The following is a 24,754-nucleotide window of genomic DNA, read 5'->3' on the forward strand; positions in this document are numbered from 1 at the left end:
TTTTCAAAGTGTCTGGTTGTGTTATACACCAACAAAAAAGCAGTTGCGTTCCAATGCAGAACGTTACGTCGGAAAATAAAATATCTTTGTACATGTGATAATTAAATTTTTGTTACTCAGTGACTTATTCTTTTTGGTGATTGTTGATATCTGTTTAGTCGAATCAGACGCATGTCATACGGTTATTCTAGTTCGTCGGATTCCATTTTTAAAAACTTGTCCAATTTTAAATAAAGGGAAGTAGACATCACAGTTGATTGTAGAAAGCACAATAAGTCCAAGTTGTGGGGCACAGGTGAATAATGAAAACTATATGCTTCGTAACTCAAAACGATTACAAGCTGCTGCTCCCGACGGTAACATATTGCATTACTCGTGAAATAAAGTAATTTAGGAGCACTAGTGTTCAAATTCCCGGTCGACCAGGTAGTTTTAAGTGGCCAGTGGTTTCTCCTAGATCGCTGAAAGCAAATGGAGGATAGAGAGGACACGGCCAAATTCCTTCGCAAACACTGTTTTCCGTTTGTAATGGTATCATTGTTGACGAGATGTTAATCTATATTCCATCTTTCTCTTGCGAAGAAAAGTATTAAAAATTTATCGTACTGTAAAATTGTTATCCTGCAGGATCTTTCTTAGGAAAACTCACGGGCCTGAAACTGATTATGAATGCCTGTGTCCGTTTTATCTGTGATGTTCTATACTTTGACGAATTTCACTATCATATGCCCAGCCATCGTGGATGTGTGCAGACAAGCGCAGAGATTTCCATACCCCCTGACTCCTACACTGTCTTATCAACGTACACTGTTCCTCATTTCTGTTCTTGACCTCAACGCTCTTTTCTGAACAACCTGACAGAAACACACATTCCATGAGAGCTAAATCCTCTTTGTATCTCTCCATCGTTCGGTCACTTTCTCGTAATCCTTCTTAGGATCACGGATCCGACTCTGGAATAACCTCTCGCATTATACGAGGGAAGTCAGAAAGTAAAGGGATTTGTGAGAAAAGGAAATTTTATTCTAATGATAGAAGTCTGAAACATACATTAGTTTTATACGTAACCTCCATGAACTTCAACACACTTTGTCTAACGTTTCACAAGTCTTTTGATTACACCTATAACAAGTTTAACAAGTTTTTCACCGCATCAGTGACTTTGAGTCGGTTGCAGGTCTTCTCCAGGGCGCTTCCTTCAATGGTACAACCATATGGAAACCCCTTGGAGCCAGGTCTGGAGTGTATGGTGAATGTACCAGTATTTCGAATCCCAACTCCTTCATTGTTTCGGCCGTTCGTTTTACAGAATGTAGCACAGCGCTATCTTGTGGCAGGATAACACCTTTTCTCCGTTTTCCGCGGCATTTGGATCTAATTGCATGTTTCAGGTTAGTCCGCAACACATCACCGTAGTTCTCGCCAAGTTTCGCCCCTCGGAGTGAAATGATCGGCTACCACACCTTCCATGTCGCAGAATAATGTTAGCATAATCTTAACAGCTGATAGTTGACGTTTGTATTTCGCGTCTGTCCCCAGATCGGTCTGCCGCTGTGGTTGCCCTGGTTGCTGCCCGCAGTGGGGCTGAGCCCTCGCCTGTGGTTGATTGGGAGGTCGTTCCAAGGCGTGGCAGGCAGCGAAAGACGTCCCCGGAGGCTGATCAGAAAGCCTCCCCGGTGCGTCTGACAAACAGGTTTCAGGTACTGTCTCTGGCTGAGCCAGATGCAGCTGCCTGCCCTGTTTCAGAGGATGATTCTCAGCCTTCAAGGTCCGGGAAATCGCAGAGGGTGGGCTTATTGGTAGTTGGGAGCTCCGATGTTAGGCGCGTAATGGGGCCTTTTAGGGATATGGCGGCTAAGGAGGGGAAGAAATCCAGCGTGCGCTCCATGTGCGTTCCGGATGCCATGAAGAGCACAGGGTGCAGCCAGCTGCAGGTGGTGGCACATGTCGGCACTAATGAGGTGTGTCGCTTTGGATCTGAGGAAATTCTCTGTGGATTCCAGCTGCTATCTGATTTGGTGAAAGTTGCCGGTCTTGCTTACGAGATGAATGCAGAGCTCACCATCTGCAGCATCATTGACAGAACCGACTGCGGACCTTTGGTGCTGAGCCGGGTGGAGGGTCTGAATCAGAGGCTCAGACGTTTTTGGGACCGTGTTGTCTGCAGATTCCTTGACTTGCGCCACTTGGTGAGGTTTCGGGTTCCGCTGAATAGATCAGGAGTTCACTACACTCAGCTGGCGGCTACACGGGTAGCGGAGGCTGTGTGGCGTGGACTTGGCGCTTTTTTTTAGGTTAGAAGGCCTCGGAAAAGTACTGGGTGGGCTGCCATCTCAAAGGGTGCATGACAAATACAGGAAGTGCTTGGATCAAGGAACAGTCGGAATTGTAGTTGTAAATTGTTGTAGTTGTGCTGGGAAAGTCCCTGAGCTTCAAGCGCTAATAGAAAGCACAGAAGCTGAAATCGTTGTAGGTACAGAAAGCTGGCTAAAGCCTGAAATAAGTTCTGCAGAAATTTTTACGATGTCTCAGACGGTGTTCAGGAAAGATAGATTAGGCAGAATTGGTGGTGGAGTGTTTGTGTCTGTCAGTAGTGGTTTATCTTGTAGTGAAGTAGATACTCCGTGCCAATTGGTATGGGTGGAGGTTATACTTAACAGCCGAACTAAGTTAATAATTGGCTCCTTCTACCGACCCCCAGACTCCGATGATATAGTTGCTGAACAGTTCCGAGAAAATTTGAGTCTCGTAACCAATAAATACCCCACTCATACGGTTATAGTTGGTGGGGACTTCAACCTACCCTCGATATGTTGGCAAAATACTTGTTCAAAACTGGTGGTGGACAGAAAACATCTTCCGAGATTGTCCTACATGCTTTCTCCGAAAATTATTCGAGCAGTTTGTCCACGAACCCACGCGAATAGTAAATGGTTGCGAAAACACACTTGACCTCTTAGCCACAAACAATCCAGAGCTAATAGAGGGCATGACGACTGATACAGGGATTAGTGATCACAAGGTCGTTGTAGCTAGGCTCAATACCGTTTCTTCCAAATCCACCAGAAACAAACGCAAAATAGTTTCGTTTAAAAAAAGCGGATAAAGTGTCACTAGAAGCTTTCCTAAGAGAGAGTCTCCATTCCATCCGAACTGACTATGCAAATGTAGACGAGATGTGGCTCAAATTCAAAGATATAGTAGCAACAGCAATTGAGAGATTCCTACCTCATAAATTGGTAAGAGATGGAACTGATCCCCCTTGGTACACAAAACAGGTCCGAACGCTGTTGCAGAAGCAACGGAAAAAGCATGCAAGGTTCAGAAGAATGCGAGGTCCCGGTGATTGGCGAAAATTTACAGATGCGCTAAATTTTGCACGTACTTCAATGCGAGATGCCTTTAATAGGTTCCTCAACGAAACACTGTCTCGAAATTTGGTAGAAAATCCGAAGAAATTCTGGTCGTATGTAAAGTACACAAGCGGCAAGTCGCAGTCAATACCTTCGCTGCGAAGTCCCGATGGTACTGTTACCGACGACTGTGCCGCTAAAGCGGAGTTATTGAACGCAGTTTTCCGAAATTCCTTCACCAGGGAAGACGAATGGAATATTCCAGAATTTGAAACACGAACAGCTGCTAGCATGAGTTTCTTAGAAGGGGTGACAAAGCAACTCAAATCGCTTGATACGGGCAAGTCTTCATGTCCAGATTGTATACCGATTAGGTTCCTTTCAGATTACGCTGATACAATAGCTCCCTACTAAGCAATCATATACAACCGTCCGCTCACCGATAGATGTGTACCCACAGATCGGAAAATTGCGCAGGTCGCACCAGTGTTTAAGACCGGTAGTAGGAGTAATCCATCGAACTACAGACCTATATCATTGACGTCGGTTTGCAGTAGGGTTTGGGAGCATATACTGTATTCAAACATTATGAATCACCTCGAAGGGAATGATCTATTGATACGTAATCAGCATGGTTTCAGAAAGCATCGTTCTTGTGCAACGCAGCTAGCTCGCATGAAGTAATGGCCGCTATCGACAGGGGATTCAAGTTGATTCTGTATTTCTAGATTTCCGGAAAGATTTTGACACCGTTCCTCACAAGTGACTTCTAATCAAGCTGCGGACGTATAGGGTATCGTCTCAGTTTTGCGACTGGATTCGTGATTTCCTGTCAGGAAGGTCGTAGTTCGTAGTAATAGACGGCCAATCATCGAGTAAAACTGAAGTGATATCAGGTGTTCCCCAGGGAAGCGTCCTGGGACCTCTGCTGTTCCTGATCTACATAAATAACCTGGGTGACAATCTGAGCAGTTCTCTTAGGTTGTTCGCAGATGAAGCTGTAATTTACCGTCTAGTAAGGTCATCCGGAGACCAGTATCAGTTGAAAAGCGATTTAGAAAAGATTGCCGTATGGTGTGGCAGGTAGCAGTTGACACTAAATAACGAAGTGTGTAAGGCGATCCACATGAGAAATCCGTTGGAATTCGATTACTCGATAAATAGTACAATTCTCAAGGCTGTCGATTCAACTAAGTGCCTGGGTGTAAAAATTACGAACAACTTCAGTTGGAAAGACCACATAGATAATATTGTGGAGAAGGCGAGCCAAAGGTTGCGTTTCATTGGCAGAACACTTAGAAGATGCAACAAGTCCACTAAAGAGATAGCCTACACTACTCCCGTTCGTCCTCTGTTAGAATATTGGTGCGCGGTGTGGGATCCTTACCAGGTGGGATTGACCGAGGACATCGAAAGGGTGCAAAAAAGGGCAGCTCGTTTTGTATTATCGTGTAATAGGGGAGAGAGTGTGGCAGATATGATACGCGAGTTGGGATGGAAGTCATTAAAGCAAAGACGTTTTTCGCCGCAGCGAGATCTATTTACGAAATTTCGGTCACCAACTTTCTCTTCCGAATGTGAAAATATTTTGTTGAGCCCAACCTACATAGGTAGGAATGATTATCAAAATAAAATAAGAGAAATCAGAGCTCGAACAGAAAGGTTTAGGTGTTCATTTTTCCCGTGCACTGTTCGGTAGTGGAATGGTAGGGAGATAGTATGATTGTGGTTCGATGAACCCTCTGCCAAGCAATTAAATGTGAATTGCAGAGTAATCATGTAGAGGTAGATGAAACAAAAAGCGGACCACTAACCTATTTCCTCCTTGGTGCAGATCGACAATGTAGCTGCTCTGTTTCACGATCTACTACAATACAACAACTAACGCGTGAACAGAGTGACACGTTATATAGAATTGTTACAGACTACAATACTTCAGCCCTGCATGCTAGTAGTGTTACCGAGTCCTATGCGAAGAAATAGTAAAAGGCCTTTACTTTTTGACTTCCCCTCGTATTAGAGGACTGAATAACATATCCAGTTTCAGAAGACAGTTAGTGACATATCTACTGAATCGACGACGACTCCCATTGTCCCTGTACCCCTCGTTACCCCTGCACATCCTTCTTTTCAACCAGATCTTCTTAATTACCCAATATTCTTAGTTGATGTGTTCTCCTTTAACTTCCTTTCCTAAGATGGTTGGTTGGTTGTTTGGGGAAGGAGACCAGACAGCGTGGTCATCGGTCTCATCGGTGTACGGAAGGATGGGAAAGGAAGTCGGCTGTGCCCTTTCAGAGGAACCATCACGGCATTTGCCTGCAGTGATTTAGGGAAATCACGGAAAACCTAAATCAGGATGGCCGGCCGCGGGGTTGAACCGTCGTCCTCCCGAATTCGAGTCCAGTGCCTTACCACTGCGCCACCTCGCTCGGTCCTTTTCCCAAGAACTCGCTATATCACATGACATCTATATTTATACACGAAGAAATTCTTTCTATATCTGCTGCTTTCATTACTATTATTTTCGATTATTCCCTTTTGAGAGAGAGATTGAACTTGAGTAGTCGTGATTTCTTCTTCTTTCTTCGTTCTTCCCTAATTCTCTTCGTACGTTCACTTTGTTCTCTCTTGCGTTCTTCCAACCATCTTTTTCCCGTTCTGTTCTCCGAATGTTCTTGTTTAAGTGTGTGTTTCTTTATGTTGCCTTGTGTGATCCCCAGTTCTTTAATGTCTTCTTCTGCTTCACTGATCCACTTTGTCTTGTTTTTGCTCTTGTTTACTATCTCAAAGATTGTCTTGTGAGCCTGCTTTTATTCATCCTGCTGATATGTCAATAAAATTTCATCCTTCTTTTGCTAATGGTGTCTATTATTTTTTCTATGTCTTTCTAAATCTTTCTAGTTGGCTTCTTCATCCAAATTCCTTCCCGAAACACTGGTCCATATATTTTCCTCAAAATATTCATTTCCTGCTTTTCAATCCCATTATTATTACTGTTATTATTATTATTACTAATGGTAGTACCAGAAATATTGCCAGTAATAACTTCATTAGTTTATAGTCACTATTATTTTACTCACAGTCTTTATAGCCCCTCAAAACATTTTATTATTATTTGTCATATTAAAATTGTTATTTATTAGGTCACAGTGTTGTGAAACAGGTACCGTATGTATGAAACCGTGGTTCGATGCCAGAGAGAGGGGCTGATGGCTCTAATCAGATCTCGTTAAATAAATAAACAAATAAAATAAATAAATGTACAAGGAATCTTCTGGTGCGGTTTTCATTTTCGTGGCAGCACTTAGCGCTCCTCTTGACTGCATTTTGGAGTTACATGAACTAATGAGTAAATTACTGTAGCCTATCGCGATTGCGGTTTATCGTATCGCGACATTTCGGTTCGCATTGGTCGAGGTCCAATGACTGTTAGCAGAATATGGAGTCGGTGGGTTCAGGAGGGTAATACGGAACGCCGTGTTGTATCCCAACAGCCTCGTATCACTAGCAGTCGAGATGACAGGCATCTTATCCGCATGACTGTAACGGATCGTGCAGCCACGTCTCGATCCCTGAGTCACCAGATGGAGACGTTTGCAAGACAACAACCATCTGCACGAACAGTTCGACGACGTTTGCAGAAGCATGGACTATCAGCTCGGAAACCATGGCTGCGGTTACCCTTACCGCTGTATCACAGACAGGAGCGCCTGCGATGGTGTACTCAACAACGAACCTGGGTGCACGAATGGCAAAACGTCATTTTTTCGGATGAATCCAGGTTCTGTTTACAGCATCATGATGGTCGCATCCGTGTTTTGCGACATAGTGGTGAACCCACATTGGAAGCGTGTATTCGTCATCGCCATACTGGCGTATCACCCGGCGCGATGGTATGGGGTGCCATTGGTTACACGTCTCGGTAACCTCTTGTTCGCATTGACGGCACTTTGAACAGTGGACGTTAAATTTCAGATATGTAACGACCCGTGGCTCTACCCTTCATTCGATCCCTGCGAAAACCTACATTTCAGCAGGATAGTGCACGATCGCATGTTGCAGATCCTGCAAGGGCCTTTCTGGACACAGAAAATGTTCGACTGGAGCCCTGGCCAGCACATTCTCCAGATCTCTCACCAATTGAAAACGTCTGGGCAATGATGGCCGAGCAACTGGCTCGCCACAATACGCCATTCGCTACGCTTGATGAACTGTGGTATCGTGTTGAAGCTGCATGCGCAGCTGTACCTGTACACGCCATCCAAGCTCTGTTTGACTCGCCCAGGCGTATTAAGGCCGTTATTACGGCGAGAGGTGGTTGTTCGGGTACTGATTTCTCAGGATATATGCACCGAAATTGCGTTAACATGTAATCATATATCAGTTCTAGTATAATATATTTGTCCCATGAATACCCGTTTATCATCTCCATTTCTTCTTGGTGTAGCAGTTTTAATGGCCTGTAGTGTAACTCATTACCATGGCTACATGAAAGTTAAACGATTCAAACAGCGCATACCAGGAAAGTTCTCTGGAGTTAATAATATTGTTTGCTCCATGTTCAATTGACGTTTGAGGCTACGTAACGTGATAATGATGGGTAGACGTCATGATTTAATTAAATGTGTTTACAACAAATGTATATATTCTACGATAATCATGGGTCCATATGTGGTGTGTGGGCGTGCGTGCGCGCGCGCGCGCCTGTGTGTGTGTGTGTGTGTGTGTGTGTGTGTGTGTGTGTGTGTGTGTGTGTGTGTGTTTGTGTTTCTCTTGTAAAACCCATTTGCATTGATTCTTTTTTCAGACTAATTCCCACAATTATTTGTCGCAGACGTTCTGCGGCAGGCTTTTTCGCCTTCTAACACAAAAAATAGTATAGAATGTAGGTTTGTTTCAGGGAAAGCAGATATCTTGAAGCTGAGTCATCTGCTGCGCAGTTGAGAAATTTTTCTTTACGTAAACCAAAGAAAGCTACATCTCACGCTGAATTAGTTTTTCAGAAAAGTTTTACTTTCTGCATACAGTATTAAAAACCACAGGTTTTTAATTTACATGTCCTTCACTATGCTACTGTTCTCATACGATTCCACAGAAACTATTCTATAAAAGTATTCGATTTTTTTGCACTTCGTAGTATATCACAGATTGATGGTTCAATTATTGCCTTCTAAATTTGGTGCTATTTATTAAGATACGTAATTCACTGTCTTTTGTCCCGAGAATTTGCAGTGAATTATGAGTGTGAACTGCGATAATTAATCTGAGCGAATCAAAAATTTGGAGTCTCGAATTGTCGTCTTGCTTGCAAATGCTTCCTCCCAAACCAATAGTGGGTGTCTTTCGGAAACATCTGTATTCATCCGCAAGAAATTTTCATCATGTATTTTTAAGGTGTCATGAAGATGGTGCCAAAGTTCGTGTACTTCTTTAAGAAGCTCAAGAATTCACAAAAGTTTAAGACAAATGCTTCTGCTTTCCAAGTGGTAAACTTTACGATATGCACTACTCTGCACGAAACGTAGGTAACATATTTAAATATGCAAAGTGGCAATGGCATCGATTTCAAAGCGACGATGTACTTAAGTTCGTCGAAGTTCATTAAATTTGCAGGAAATATTCATACGTTATATGCAAGATGTGATCGAAAAGTAAAGAGAAAGTTTTATTTTGCTGGCTTTATACATCCGATTTCCAAATATTCTCTTTATCTTGTTGGTACACATGTTCCTGACGTATGTTTGCATTTTCAACTGTTTTGAATATTTAGTTTATAATTGACACTACATGAATTTGAAAAATGACATTAGTTTCTTTGGCCCTAGGCTTTCATAACGTCCCCCCCCCCCTAAACCCCAGCCACAAATTGACTGGAAATTCAAAATAGTGGGTCCTTCTGGGCAGAAAGCCCAATTGCGCCCGCCTACACAGGGAAATGATTAGTCTCTGTTGAGCTGCAGGAGAGGAAGGTTGCGTTAGTGTACTTTATTTATTTTGGGATGGACACTGAAGTAAGGCTCAGTCTTAATTAATGATAAAGATCGGACCTAATTACACATTTATATCCAAAGGAGCGCCTAAAATGGCAATACAACTCAAAAATTGACTTGTCATACAACTGCTGTTTTCCTGCTCTGAAGAAATATTCACAATACCACTCGAAACTAGTAGCAGAAGTAGACGTACTCAAAATTAATTCTACAGAGGATGATCTCTTTACATACAAGTCTCAACAAATATCTCCACTCCCTTGTGAACTAGAGGGAAAAAGGCTTGAGTGGAATATGCTATCTTTATTTTTGGTGGGAAATGTGCTGAACCAACGAGATGTTGGTGACAGACCGAGAAGACTTTAATAAGCGTATTACCTGTAAACATACAGCAGAGGACTCTGTCTACAGCCTCCAACATGATGAATGGAAGGGTGTGATAGTAGATGAGCATAGAGGAATACTTCTCAGCAAATAATGGTGACACAATGCGACGGACTGAAGATGTATTTCACAGCTCCGAGACAATAGGTCACCGGCCGGGGTGGCCGAGCGGTTCTAGGTGCTACAGTCTGGAACCGCTAGACCGCTACGGTCGCGGGTTCGAATCCTGCCTCGGGCATGGATGTGTGTGATGTCCTTAGGTTAGTTAGGTTTAAGTAGTTCTAAGTTTAGGGGACTGATGACCACAGAAGTTAAGTCCCATAGTGCTCAGAGCCATTTGAACCATTTTTGAACAATAGTGTCTGCGCTGAAGCTGTTTGTATTTTTGGAATGGGCGGTCAATCAACCGCCACCCCTTTTCCCTGACCACGACTGTGCCTCGCCATTTGACGTCGCAGTTTGCTACAGATTGCCTCCCGCTGCATTGCTCGACAATCACCCTGAAGGCCTTGTGCTCAGAATTCAAATAAACGGTAGTCTCTTCCTTTCTCGACAACTTCGTCCTATTCCACAACCCCGAGAGGCCACTAACCGCGTCTATGCCTCGCCATTTGACATTCAAATTCGCTACAGACACCTTCCTCAGCCTTCTTCTCCTGGAGCTGGACATAGACTAATCATTTCCCAGTGTAGGTGGATGCACTTGGCTTTCCACCCAGATGGACTGTGGTTCGGTCCCAAAAAGAGAACCTACCATTTTGAATTTTCTGCCAATTCCTGGCTGGTGGTGGGGCGGGAAGTCAGCAAGGGCTTGCGATGGAGAAGTTCCGGCCGTTTTTGTTCTTACCATCATTTCTGAATTTCCCACCAAATTTGAAATTCCTGTTAAAATTCGAAATTCCCTCCAAAAATTGAAATTCCTGGCAATAGGACAGCTGGAGGAGGTGCAGGTGGTGGGGAGGAGAGGGGAGTGGAGCAGAGGGGAGGAGTGGAAGTGGGGACCCACATGTGGGATGAGGAAAGCCTATGATTTCGTCTGGGCTTGTTTTGGGTAGTTAATCGATCAATTAATTAATTTTATTTCAGTTTGATATCAAACTTGGGGTGGTACCTCCATTACATCACTACTTACGAGTTCTCTTAGAAGATAGGTAAGGGAAGGCAAAACTACTGTTATTACGTTTCTAGATTTAGGGAAAACTTTTGACAGTGTTGATTTTGAAATTCTTAACGTTAGCAGAGATAAAATACAGGGTGCGAAAGGTTATTTACAACTTGTACAGAAACTAGATGGCAGATCAGAGTCTAGAGGCATGAAAGGGAATGAGACAAGACCGTCAACTCTCCATGATTCCGGCCGCGGTAGCCGAGCGGTTCTAGGCGATTCAGTCCGGAACCGCGCGACTGCTACGGTGGCAGGTTCGAATCCTGCCTCGGGCATGGAAGTGTGTGATGTCCTTAGGTTAGTTAGGTTTAAGTAGTTCTAAGTTCTAGGGGACTGATGACCACAGATGTTAAGCCCCATAGCCCCATAGTGCTCAGAGCCATTTTTGAACCATTTTTGAACTCTCCATGATGTTTGTGAATCTGCACAATTAGTAAGCAGTAAAGGAAACCAAAGATATATTTGAAATAGAAAATAAAGTCCAGGGAGAAGAAATAAAAGCTTTGAGGTTTGCCAGCGAAATTGTAAATCTGTTAGGGGCAGAAAACGACCTGGTAGAGCAGTTGAACGGAATCGACATAGTCATGAAAGTAGGATATAAGACGAACATATACAAAAGCAATAAGTGTAGTCGAACTAAATCAGGTGATACAGAGGGAATTAGATTAGGAAATTAGACATTAAAGTAATTGATGAGTCTTGCTATGTTGACAGCAAAATAACTAATGATGGCCGAAGTAGTGAGAATATAAAATGTAGACTGGCAATGGCAAGACAAGCTTTTCTGAAGAAGAGAAGTTAGTTAACATTTAATATATATAATATAAAGTTGAGTGTCAGGAACACTTTTTTAAAGAGTTTGTGTGGAGTGTAGCCATGTATGGAAGTGAAACATGGACGATAAATAGTTTAGAAAAGAAGAGAATAGCAGATCTCGGAATGTGGTGATCCAGAAGAATGCTGAAAAATTAGATGGGCAAATCACGTAACTAATGAGAAAGTGCTGAACATAACTGAGGAGAGAAGAAATTTGTGACACAACCTGCTAGAACATATTCTGAGACATCAAGGGATCGCCTAATTAGTTCAGGAGGAATGTGTGCACGTGTGACGGGTGGGAGGGTCGGGGGTGTCAAAAATCGTTGAGGGAGACAGAGATGAAAACAGTAAGCAGATTCGTAAGGGTACGGGTTGCAGTAGTTATTCGAAGATGGAGAGGCTTGCACAGAATAGAGTAGTATGGAGATCTGCATCAAACCAGTCTTTGGATTGAATACCACAACAGCAATAACACAAAAATTCCAAAGAGGGTTGAAGAGAATGACCGCCCTGGACGCCCTAGCACATCAATTACTGGCGACATTGTAGAAGAAGTAAAGAAAATGGTTCTGGAAAATGCCCCACTCACCATCTGAGAGGTTTGTGATGAAGTCGACATAACTGATGGCTAATAACAATCAATTTTTTCTGGTGTATCGAACATGAAACTATAGCAGCAAAGTTTATTCCGAAATTCTTGAATTTTGACTAACAATAACATAGCGTAGACATAGCTCAGGAATTGCTGAATGAAGTCGACAACGATCCAGCACTTTTAAAGAAGGTGTAGTAGGTAGCGAAACATGGGTATACGGGTATGACATCGAATTAAGGCCCAGTCGTCCCAATGGAAACTGCCAAAAAGGGCCAAGATCGAAAAAAGTGAAAAGTTCGATTACATGTGAAGTTTCTCAGAATTACAGTGGGATAGTCCATCATGAGTTCCTCGTTGGGTGCTTGTTTTGGGTGGGGGGGAGGAGACCAGACAGCGAGGTCATCTGTCTCATCAGATTAGGGGAGGATGGGGAAGAAAGTTGGCCATGCCCTTCGAAAGGAACCATCCCAGGATTTGCCTGCAAATATTTAGGGAAATCGCGGAAAAGCTAAATCAGGATGGCAGGACATGAGATTGTACAGCCACCCTCACGAGTCCATTGTGCTAATCACTGTGTCACCTCGCTCGGTAATTCCTGCCTTCTGGTCGTACGGTCAATAAGGAATACTACCTGCACGTTGTACCCCGTTTGCGTGCCGCAGTCCGAAGGAAACGGCCAGAATTGTGGCAATACCACTTGTGAAAATTGCATTACGATAATGGCTACCGGTCGCACATCAATGTTTGTTCGTGGTTTTTTTGATACAAACAAAACCATTATGTTGCTTCAGCCACCATATACATCGGGCATGGCCCCCTGCAATTTCTTCCGGTTCCCGAGGCTGTAGAGAACCTTGAAAGGACGCCATTTTGCCATCACTGATGTGATAGAATTGCTAAAGAGGCTGAACACCATAACGAAAATTGAGTTCCAGAAGTGCTTCCAAGATTCGAAAAAGCTCTGGTACAAGTGAGTTATATCTTATGAGGATGGGGATAACTTTGAAGCGGACTTTTTGATCACATCTCGTACACAAATCGTCCTCGCGCATCCGTTTAACTATTCGAAACGTATCAAAATCCCTACAGTAGTTCCTAGCCTGATCATATAGATAGAACAGCAGCAGGAGACTATAATTTTATATGGTATAGCGAGAGATAAAAGAAGATGTTGTTGTTGTTGTGGTCTTCAATCCTGAGACTGGTTTGATGCAGCTCTCCATGCTACTCTATCCTGTGCAAGCTTCTTCATCTCCCAGTACCTACTGCAACCTACATCCTTCTGAATCTGCTTAGTGTATTCACCTCTTGGTCTCCCTCTACGATTTTTTACCCTCCACGCTGCCCTCCAATACTAAATTGGTGATCCCTTGATGCCTCCGAACATGTCCTACCAACCGATTCCTTCTTCTGGTCAAGTTGTGCCAAAAACTCCTCTTCTCCCCAATCCTATTCAATACTTCCTCATTAGTTATGTGATCTACCCATCTAATCTTCAGCGTTCTTCTGTAGCACCACATTTCGAAAGCTTCTATTCTCTTCTTGTCCAAACTATTTATCGTCCATGTTTCACTTCCATTCATGGCTACACTCCATACAAATACTTTCAGAAATGTCTTCCTGACACTTAAATCTACACTCGATGTTAACAAATTTCTCTTCTTCAGAAACGCTTTCCTTGCCATTGCCAGTCTACATTTTATATCCTCTCTACTTCGACCATCATCAGTTATTTTGCTCCCCAAATAGCAAAACACTTTTACTTCTTTAAGTGTCACATTTCCTAATCTAATTCCCTTAGCATCACCCGACTTAATTCGACTACATTCCATTATCCTCGTTTTGCTTTTGTTGATGTTCATCTTATATCCTCCTTTCAAGACACTATCCACTCCGTTCAACTGCTCTTCCAAGTCCTTTGCTGTCTCTGACAGAATTACGATGTCATCGGCGAACCTCAAAGTTTTCATTTCTTCTCCATGGATTTTAATACCTACTCCAAATTTTTCTTTTGTTTCCTTTACTGCTTGCTGAATATACAGATTGAGTAACATCGGGGAGAGACTACAACCCTGTCTCACTCCCTTCCCAACCACTGCTTCCCTTTCGTGTCCCTCGACTCTTATAACTGCCATCTGGTTAAGAAGGTAGATAGCAGAAAAAAGCTCATTGCCAGACATGACATTGACATTTGGGAAAGTAAGATGAAATCAGCAGCGCCTGCCACTGGATTTGCACCGTTGCGTAAGCCAAAGCGGCAAGTGGTCGCTTCGCGGAGAAAGGAGAAACCCGCGTTGCGTAACTGCAGGCGAGGCGGCCGCAGTCGCCTGCGCGCTCGTTACGCCACGGCGTGCTGCGGGCGCGCCTATTCAGTCCTGACCTGCTCTCCGCACCTGTCGTTAGCGCTCGCCACCAGTCAGTCCGCTTTGTTTTGATACACGTTCCCGTCTCCTTTAGCTGAACGACCGGGGCTACCACAACGACGCAGGAGAAGCAGCGCCAGCACTCGGGTGTCGTTTCCTGTAACACTTACCTTTTCTCAACGCAACCTTATTCACGAACCTATACTTTAACGCTCTATGTAGACTCTTCGTCCTGCTCTTACGTTCCGGGCGTGGATTGGGACAGTTTGTACTAATCTCTATAAGTAATTCTCGGCTTGCGGTTGTCAGTTCTGCGTGCCGAACTGTAGCGAAAGGCTTGTTTCAAGCTACCTTCCTGCATTCGCTATTGTGTGCTCTACCACCTTCATATGATCCTGCGCAATGTACACTTTCCAGTCACATTAATGTGACCATCTGTCAAAAGTATGAATATATCGCCTTTTCCAGCACCGGCCGCTGCGAGGCGTGCAGGAAGAACGTCAGTGAGGTTCTGGGCGGTACCGACAGGGATGTGGAGCCATTCCGGCTCACTGCCGTGGCCAGCTGCGCTAGGATTCTCGATTGCGTTCAAATCCGGGGAGTTTGGTAGCCAGGGCAGTGTGGTAAACTCATCCTTGTGCTCTTCAAACCATGCACGTACACTGCGGGTTGTCCGCCCCTGGTAGCTGAGTATCGCACCTGCAGTAGGACATTTTGTCAGCCGCGAATTTTCAAAGTCAAATATGACATTCTAATGCTCCCTAAGAAATGTGGTGGGTTAAATCTCACCGATATCAGCAAAAAAGCGCAAGCCTACAACATACAAACAGTGGAAAGAACCACGTTGCACCCTTGGTGCACATTTGTTAAATGAAATAGCTTCTGCTGACATCAGTGCACATATAAATGTCCTACACATACCCAACGGACTATACCACTTGAAATACTTTTTTGTGGAATACAGCTTCATACAGGCAAGGATCCCTGAAAAAGACATAATGAAAGTGAAAGAACTTTACAATAACTTGATGAAAGACAAACCCCGAAACGACGTAAAACAAAAGTATCCTTGTTATAACTGGGAAGCAATATGGGAAAATATTCACTGCCGGAACCTGCCAACGTATGTCAGATCGACCTGGTACTTTGATGTAAACAGGAAAATTACGACGAACTCTGACCTTCAATCTATTCGAATGGCCGAGTCACCGCTGTGTACATTATGTAATATACTAGATATCGAAGAGCATAGATTGTTGTGTAACGAGGTAAAAGACATATGGCTCTACATAAGACAAAAGATAGCGAGCATCAGCAGAACTACGCCAAACGCCGTTACGCCTGCAAAATTTTTAAACTCTGACAGTATACCTTACCCTAAAACAAAACTAAACGCAATCAACTGGTTGAAAGGCCAAACGATTTATTACATCTTAACAAAAGAATCAAGCAATAGGGAGGACTTCTGGGTATACCTGAGCACCACAAGTTGATGTGTAATAAAAAATACGAAGCAAACTACGCAAATTTTTTTTAATAAAACAATACTGTAACCAATAGAAGTGCGTAATTTACATTATCCACCCATTCATTTCGTATATTAGACGAATGCTTTGTGGTACAAGGTTGAAATTCACGTAGCAGGAGGATGACTTCCAACAGCAAGTAATCAGAGAAGATCATCAATATAAACCAGCTAAGCCTATATGTATATATTACTTTGTCTTGCGGGAAGCGTACCATACTGTGATGAAACTGGGGTATACCCTTTATTTAGTTTCTTTCTTTCCTTCCTTCTTTTCACAGGAAGACATATTTATGGTATTTATGTGTAAAATCAAGCAGCAGAAGCCTATTTTAATTCATTACCTTTCTGAAGAAGAGAGTTTTACTTATCAGCAACAATGAGTTGAAGCAAACTTTCCGTTTTTCCACGCACGGAGAAAGTAAGTTATAGATGCAGTTACGTTTCCATGACAATAATGTGAATGCCTTCTCAATGCAACGCAATTTACATTTATTTTTATTCAAGCCATATTGACAACAAAGGCAGCTGAATGGGCATACTTAGTTTGTTATTCAGGAGAAGCGCGTGCAAAAATTGGAGAGCGTAAAGGACGGGTTGAAGGGGAGGAAGGAGAACCGCAAAAGAAAAAAAAGTGGTCAGCGTGACAGAATGTCAATCCTAAGGGCCCGGATTCGATTCCCGGCTGGGTCGGAGATTTTCTCCGCTCAGGTATTGGGTGTTGTGTTGTCCTAATCATCATTTCATCCCCATCGACGCGCAACTCACCGAAGTGGTGTCAAATCGAAAGACTTGCAGCAGGCGAACGGTCTAGCCGACGAAAGGCCCTAGTCACACGACATTTACATTTTTACTGCGAGTTGACACATTGAATTGTCCTGCTCGTAGATGTCATCACGGTGAAGAAAAATAAAAATGATGTGAGGGTGGACATCGTCTCCAAGGGTCCATTGTGACTTCCGTAATGACGAGATCTCCCAGTGAATAGTCTCCGGCCAGGAACCTTCATACGATTGTGGCAGGATGTTAACTTTCAGAAGTTTCATGACGTATACGCCAGCAACCATATATCAGATGGAACATAAAACGCATTTCGTCTGAAAAGACCACGTGTCGCCACACAGTGCACGTCCGGTTGCGGTTTTGGGGTGCAAATTCCTCCCTTCGTCGCCGATGAACAGCAGTCAGCGTGGGTGCATGAACCAGGAGCTTTCTGCGGAGGCCCATAACAGCAACGTTCGCTGAACGGTCTTTGGCACTGTTGGTAGCCCCTTGGTTCATTTGGGCCGTCAGCTGCTCAACATTTGCTCATCTGTTCGCCTGTACACATCTCCGCAGCCATAGTTCAGTCCTGTCATCTACGGCCGTTCGTACACCACATTTGGCTCTGCGCCGGTTTCCGATAGCGCCTTTTTGTCATGCATGGTATACTCTTAACCACGGCGACACGCTAACAGTTTACAAACTTAGCCGTTCCGAAAATTCTTCCATCCATGGGCCGAAAGACAATGATCAAGCCCATTTGGACGTCAGATAAACCTCTCAGTTCCCGCATTACTACAACGGCTGCACTGTTTCCTGCATCTTTCGAACACGCTTTGTATACCCTCCATTCTGCTAATTAGTTGACATGTCATTGCCTGTAATCAGTGTTGCTTAATTAGCACCACCCAGGAGGCACGTGTAGGGTATTTTAAGGTTAAACCTACGGACGTGAGCAACTCTGTGCGATGCTGCTGATATGGTTGCTAAGGATTTCAAAGTGGGTTCGACCTACAAAGCAAGACCTGGACTACTCTCAACAGAATCCGTACCAGCCATGGCCGATGCAAGGATACTCGCTTTAAGTGGAAGAAGCTGCCTGATCCAGTACGTGGCTGCGGGGCTCCATACCCGACTGTTCACCACATTGTCTGTGAATGCAGGATTCGAGCCTATCACGGTGCCGAAGAGGATTTCCTGCTAGCAACTCCAGATGCAGTGCGCAGGATTGAAGGACTGGATATTCAGTTGTAAAGACAAACTTAAGTTCATTGTGTGGAAATACGTACATATGTATATGTAATTTAATTTTTTGTTATGTCTGTGTTAGCCATATTCTAAATGAATAAAATACTCTCCATTGTTAGTGCTGTCACCTGCCATCTGTGAATGGTTATTGTACTTGGACGTCGAACACAGACGGCGGTCACATTAATGTGTCCTGCATAGTTATGAGCCTAAGTAAATGTTATTGATTTCTGTTTGCTCTGCTTCAAACGTTGTTCTCACCAGGAATGTCATCTATAATATTAAACACCTAAAACCATTATCCGGTGACAGATACTCTCAGGGGCAACCAAACATTTGACTTTCAGTGTTTCATGTAATCAATGACCGACTTTAAAAATTCAAGATGCAGTCATAATCTACTCCTTAAAATGTCTAATTTTACGATAAAATGTTTAACTCAGTAAACCATGTATTAAAGTTTAGGAACGGTAAATGTCTTGAGACGGCGTAACTCACGGCGCACAAATTACCCAGACTATATTCATCAAGTATTAGTGCATGAGAGCACTTAGAGACTTCATACAAAGTTTAAACAAAACCTCAAATATATTTGAAATGTTAAACACGATCGCTCATTTGTAAATTAGTCGTTGAAAGCTGTTTTGCACACAGGAGTTATATTCTTTAAAGAATCGGGACTTAGGGGTGGGTGTGAGGGCTGGTGGTGAGGGCGGAGGGTTGCAGGTATCCTTATTATCGCCTAATAACTCCTTATTTTGGGGATAGAAGCTTTGACACACGAGAAAATGGAGATTTCATTATTCATGGAATTTTACTGGGGGTCTTTCGTCACTTTGTTTCCGCAACCGTAAATGATATCCTATGTTACATTATGTTCCTCTAATGTTTATTATGAAATGTACACTGCCCCGAAAGATACCAGAAATCTGATGTTTTCTCCAATGTTATTTCGTCTGGGATAACTTCGGCTCGAATTGACCATTTCATAAGATGTAACATATCATCCCCAGTACTGCCGACTGCGCTGGAAGACTATTTCAGCATCAGTATGAAATATTCACATAGTTTTTGTTTCATAAAACTATAGACAAATAATTATAATCTTCCAAATTGTCATAACAAGTAAGAAACCGTTTAGTAAATCATTGAATAATTCTTATAGAATATTTTTTCGCATTACGTTTTGTGAGATAGCTAGCTACACAAAAATTATTGTAACCTTATCCATGAATTCTAACTTTGATTCTGATTCTAATACACATAGTTCTTGTGTACCTATTTTCATCACGAAGACGTTACTACGAGTGACTGTATAGCCTAATGCGAACTTTCCCTTCAGTTAAACTTTCGCCTGAGATACATCGGAGCCATAACGTGAAATACGTTTGTACTGAAGAGTCACATTTTGATTTCTGATTCGAAAACGTGGCAATGAGGAGCATAATTTACACTTTCTGGCTAACAACACAGAAACTTGTGCATATACCTGCGGTCTCGATATGAAGCACTCTCTGGCTTAACCCTAGACAGTCCTTCAGAGTTCATAAATACAATGGCCATGTGAAATCAGAATTATGGACTTGTCTTTTTTGGATTGATATTTTTAAAGACACTTACAATAAAGATAATTTGTTATTATTAACAACAAATACATAGCGCTGGATGCAATTTATATATGAATAGTTTCAGATGGAGCTTTTATATAGGGAAAAAATCAACCAAACAGTTTTAGACTGCCTGTAATGGAAGAGTGTCGTGTTCCTTCTGCCATTACCAAACTTAATGTCGTTTGAAATGCGGCTCTCACAGACCGAGATACACAGGCGTTTGCTTGAGTTTTCTACGCAGTCGGGCCTGGGAAGACTGTCACACGCTTTCGGCGGTCAGCCAGGACGCCTGCGTGTAATGAGTGGCGAGAGCGGAAGGACAATGCACGAAAACGCGCGTGTCGCAGCGGAAGGTTTCTGGAGAAAGTATGTACGTCGTTAAGGACACCTCACTCTCTCTCCCGGCAAGATGCCGGGAAACTCTTGGGAGTATCAACTTCTTTATGACAGTATCCTAATGAAACAGACTGCGTTCTATCATTTGCTTCAAGACAGAGGACATCTCACGATTTAACTCTTACCAGTACCGGTACTACAAAGTATTGTATTATCTCTTAGGTCAGTAACTCAAACACTGAGGACCATTAAAATAAAAATATGGTTAAATTCATATAATAGCTATGGACTTTATTACACAGTTCAGTGAGCGTTTTCCAGTTATTTTCTATACTCTTTCATTTTTGGAATATTTATGACTATAATGGTAACTATTTGTAAAATTTCTGAAAAATAACTGTCATCGCTGCCAAAAATGTCTTCTTGAATCGCAGCAACACTGTTGTCTGCATTTGGCCCTCGCTCCCCTCGTTTCCAAGTCGCAAACATTCTCATTTTCTGAAGTCCAGTTTTGCAGCTGCGTACGAACCATCAGTACGCTAATTCCTCTTTCTCGTATACTTCACATATCTGATCTTAATAGCCTGTTATTGAAATTGCATTGGAGAGAGATACGAATTCAGAGGCTTGCAAACAATTCTTAACGAATTTATGTAATAATGCTTTTCTACTTTTTACATCCATTGTTGGCTCTGCTACATACTTCTCTAAACAAATATATTTTCCTGGTGGAGTTGCTAGTCCAGTAGCGTATGCGACAGTACCTTTGTTGATATTTGAAAAGTTATTTTCAAGCAAACAACTCACGCTTGTCACTTTTGTGCATCTTTCCTAAAACTATCTTTTTGAATTAATTCTTATTTATTAGTTATGGCGATGCAACATTTATATTCTTTGGGAATTTTGTATGTAGAAAAACTGTATAATTTGCCTATTCCCTTGAATCTGTTATTGGGTTTGAGCTTCCGCATGAAAATAATTTACAATAATCAATATGGGTAATTGCATTGGCCGTGTTTATCCCGGAAGAAACGATAATTTCTCTTTGTGTTCATGTTTTCTATGGTTTTTAGCTTTTGGCAGGCTGTAACTTGCTATGGGACCAAACTGCGGAGGTCATCGGTTCCTGTTAATAGCTTTGAAGGCTACTTATTTATTTATTTTTCAAGTATTAAAAATATAATACTTTTGACTCTCCTTAATTATTTTGGGTTTCTGAAATACAGTTCTGTTACTGATTTCTTTATGCCTTTATCCATACCGTCCCCATGACTATTTTTGTTTAAGACTGCTCTTTCCTCTAACTGCCTTCCATAGTTACACATCGGTCTCTTTGCTAGAAAAAGCAAGGAGGCAAACTTACAGTGAAGTACTGTGCGTTTCACAGCCGAGAAGGCTGAGAATCGAACACTACAATAAATAACATTAGGAGTGTCGAAGATGCCTTATCTCATTTTATTCCTGGAAATAATTGTTTAGTAATCTTTGCTTACCTTCTTTTTTCAGCCGAGTACATTCGCCCGTGTCCACGGAAGGATCCTAATGCCAATGGTTGCATCAGGGAACTGTTCCAGCACATGTTTCCTTATCTAGCAAAAGGTACGTGTACGTCAGAAAATAATACCTTAATATTAGTTTGACACGAAATCTACAGACACATTGGCTGAACTTCTGCCAATTTGGGTTACGTGTAACATGTGACATATAAAATTTGGGTGTGGTGAAAATATGAAGAAAAATTTTTAATTAGGGTTTAAAAATCTTATAAAGATTTATTCACATAACTGAACCAAAACGCGCCATAAAATGTTATAATTTTGAACTGTTCATAACTTAGTTGAGTTTGTAGGCGGCCCATTCTTCGCAACCACATCATCTTGGTAGCTAATATGAAACTGACAATGTTCGGCTCGCCTCTTAGTATGAAATACTGTAACCAAGAGCTATAGATTCGTAAAGTAAAAAATATTTGTAATTTCGGTTATACACAAAGTTCTCGGCTGCAGGTCATGTAGGATAGAAGGTTCACACGCACAATGGCCATTTTCCAAGTAGGCAAAACGTTTGTTCCAAGCATTTAGTTATACATAGTGTTCTTTATGATATAAAATATTCTGCAGTTGCCATTTCTTTTTCAAAAGGACTGGCGAAACGTTTATCTTGCGTGGTGTACCATTATCCAATTTACTTAATATTAAATATTTAAGTAGTAACATTAAATTCGAATCATGTTCCTAAAAATGGAAGGGATTGCTGTCCTCTTCACCAAAATGATAAGTGAGGAATAAAAATCTTACAAATTAAACTTTTACTGTCGTACAGTGTGTCTGAGTGACTAAATGAAAAGTACGAGCCACTATAAGCAGCAATTTGTAGGGAATGGTACTCAGGGACCTGGTGTCGAAACTAGACGGCCTCAGCACTTTTTTAGGGTAGCGCAGAATAGATAATGACATAGTGTGACCGAGAAAGACCTTATACTCATAGGACTGACAACTCTGTGTAGTGTCGGAAACTAAGCTCAACCGTTGCTGCTACCAGGCGGTAGTGATAACTGTATAATTCGTAGAAATAAGGAAGTGAACAGTAGCACCAGTGTAGCTTGATGCAAGATCAGGAGGCCGCAGAAGATGTGCCCATGCACAGTGTGCAAGATTTTCGAACGATCCTCGTATGCCACATCGAAACAACTTTGAATACGTCGAACTATAGTGTACGGTGAATAAGGAGCCAGAAGTTGATCGAGTGGTTGAAATCGAGAAGAAGAGTGGGGAAGTGTATCACAAGATGGCTGCTACTGATATCATTACCGCCCCGGAACGAGCTCGCTGAGAAGAGCAGTGACTCGCCGTGACTTCAATTTCAGAACGATGGCAGCCCTCGCACTGCTATGCCGATCGATAGACGAGTAAGCACGGCCGCTTGTTACGGTGTCGGCAGGCATTCCCGAGATTGGCGTGGCGCCGTACGAGCCGCTACGCATCCCGCGCCTGGCGCTGAGCAAGGGCCAGGGCGCAGTGCTCATTTCGGGCAGCTTCTCCGACATCGTCGTCCGGGGGCCCTCCAACGCCACCACCACCTTCGGCAGGTGAGAGCTGCGCGCGCCGCCGCGCTGATTCCAGCGTGCATGCCTGCCGGCCACCTTGATGACCTCGGATAAAAGTATGAAAGCTTAATGTTGATCCCTCCATGTTTCTGGATGTACACTAGCTGAGAAGAGTAACGAAACGTTTATTCTCTTCACTATGAAAGCCACGTCACTACAGTATGTCTACTACAGCATGTGTAAGTATCTTTCACTCTGTATTTCCAACCCTGATGGATGTATAGATGACTTTACTCATTTTGTGTTAATATCCTAGGTGCCAGATGATGAAAGGCACACACATACACAAGAGCCAAAGAACCTGGTACACATGCCTAATATCGTGGGTCCCCGCGAGCACACAGAAGTGACGCAACACAACGTGACATGGACTCGACTAATATCTGAAGTTGTGGTGGAGGGAATTGACACCATGAATCCTGAAGGGCTGTCCATAAATCCGTAAGATCACGAGGGGGTGGGGATCTCTTCTGAACAGCACGTTGCAAGGCATCCTAGATATGCTCAATAATGTTCATGTCTGGGGAGTTTGGTGGCCAGGGACTGTAATTAAACAGAGAAAAGTGTTCCTAGAGCCACTCTGTAGCAATTCTGGGCGTGTTGGGTGTCGCATTGCCCCTGCTGGAATTGCCCAAATTCCACCGGAGTGCACAATGGACATGACTGGATTCAGGTGATCAGACAGGATGCTTAAGTACGTGTCACCTGTCGGAGTCGTATCTAGACGAATCAGAGGTCCCATATCACCCCAGCTGCACAGGTCCCATATCATTACAGAGCCTCCACCAGCTTGAGCAGTCTCCTCCTGACATGCACCGTCCATGGATCCATGATGTTGTCTCCATGCCCGTACACGTCCATCCGCTTGAAACAATATGAAACGAAACTTGTCCGACCAGCTAATATGTTTTAGTCATCAACAGCCCAATGTCAGTGTTGACTGGCACAGGCGAGGCATAAACTTTTGTGTCGTGCAAAGTTCAAATGGCTCTAAGCTATTCAAATGGCTCTGAGAACATCACTCCCCTAGACTTAGAACTACTTAAACCTAACTAACATAAGGCCATCACACACATCCATGTCCCAGGCAGGATTCGAACCTGCGACTGTGGCAGCAGCGCTTTTAAAGACTGAAGCGCCTAGAGCCGCTCGGCCATAGCGGCCGGCCCTGGGTTCGGAAAAGCCAGCTTAAGGAGATATGTAAGTGAACTGTTCTACCATTTTGCCTTCCGTTACTGTTTTCCAGCATTTAAACTAACATACGTGCAAGTTTGCGTGTACTGTGCTGTTTATTTACATGCACATTGTTTATTTCCTGCAAGGAAACAATGAAGACGAGGCTGATTAGCAGGAAGTCATGATGCAGGTTTTGTTTGCTTTACTTGTCCGCAAGGTGGCTCTGTTGTATCGTATTTACATTGTACTGGAACAGAACGTTCTATGAATCAACGACATACCCACTCATTACTGTTGCTATTCAGAGGTGTACAGTACA

At 42.9% G+C, this 24,754-nt stretch overlaps 1 protein-coding gene across 1 annotated transcript in view; it reads left to right on the top strand.

The window, feature by feature from the left end:
* LOC126337065 (protein takeout-like) overlaps positions 1-24,754 on the top strand; it is an 84,131-nt gene that overhangs the window by 17,084 nt on the left and 42,293 nt on the right. The window contains exons 2-3 of the mRNA XM_050001394.1: positions 21,660-21,752; positions 23,094-23,241. Coding sequence (XP_049857351.1) covers positions 21,660-21,752; positions 23,094-23,241 — 241 coding nt within the window. The remainder of the gene's footprint in view (positions 1-21,659; positions 21,753-23,093; positions 23,242-24,754) is intronic.

This window comes from Schistocerca gregaria, chromosome 2 (genome assembly GCF_023897955.1).
Source record: "Schistocerca gregaria isolate iqSchGreg1 chromosome 2, iqSchGreg1.2, whole genome shotgun sequence".
NCBI classification, from domain to species: domain Eukaryota; kingdom Metazoa; phylum Arthropoda; class Insecta; order Orthoptera; family Acrididae; genus Schistocerca; species Schistocerca gregaria.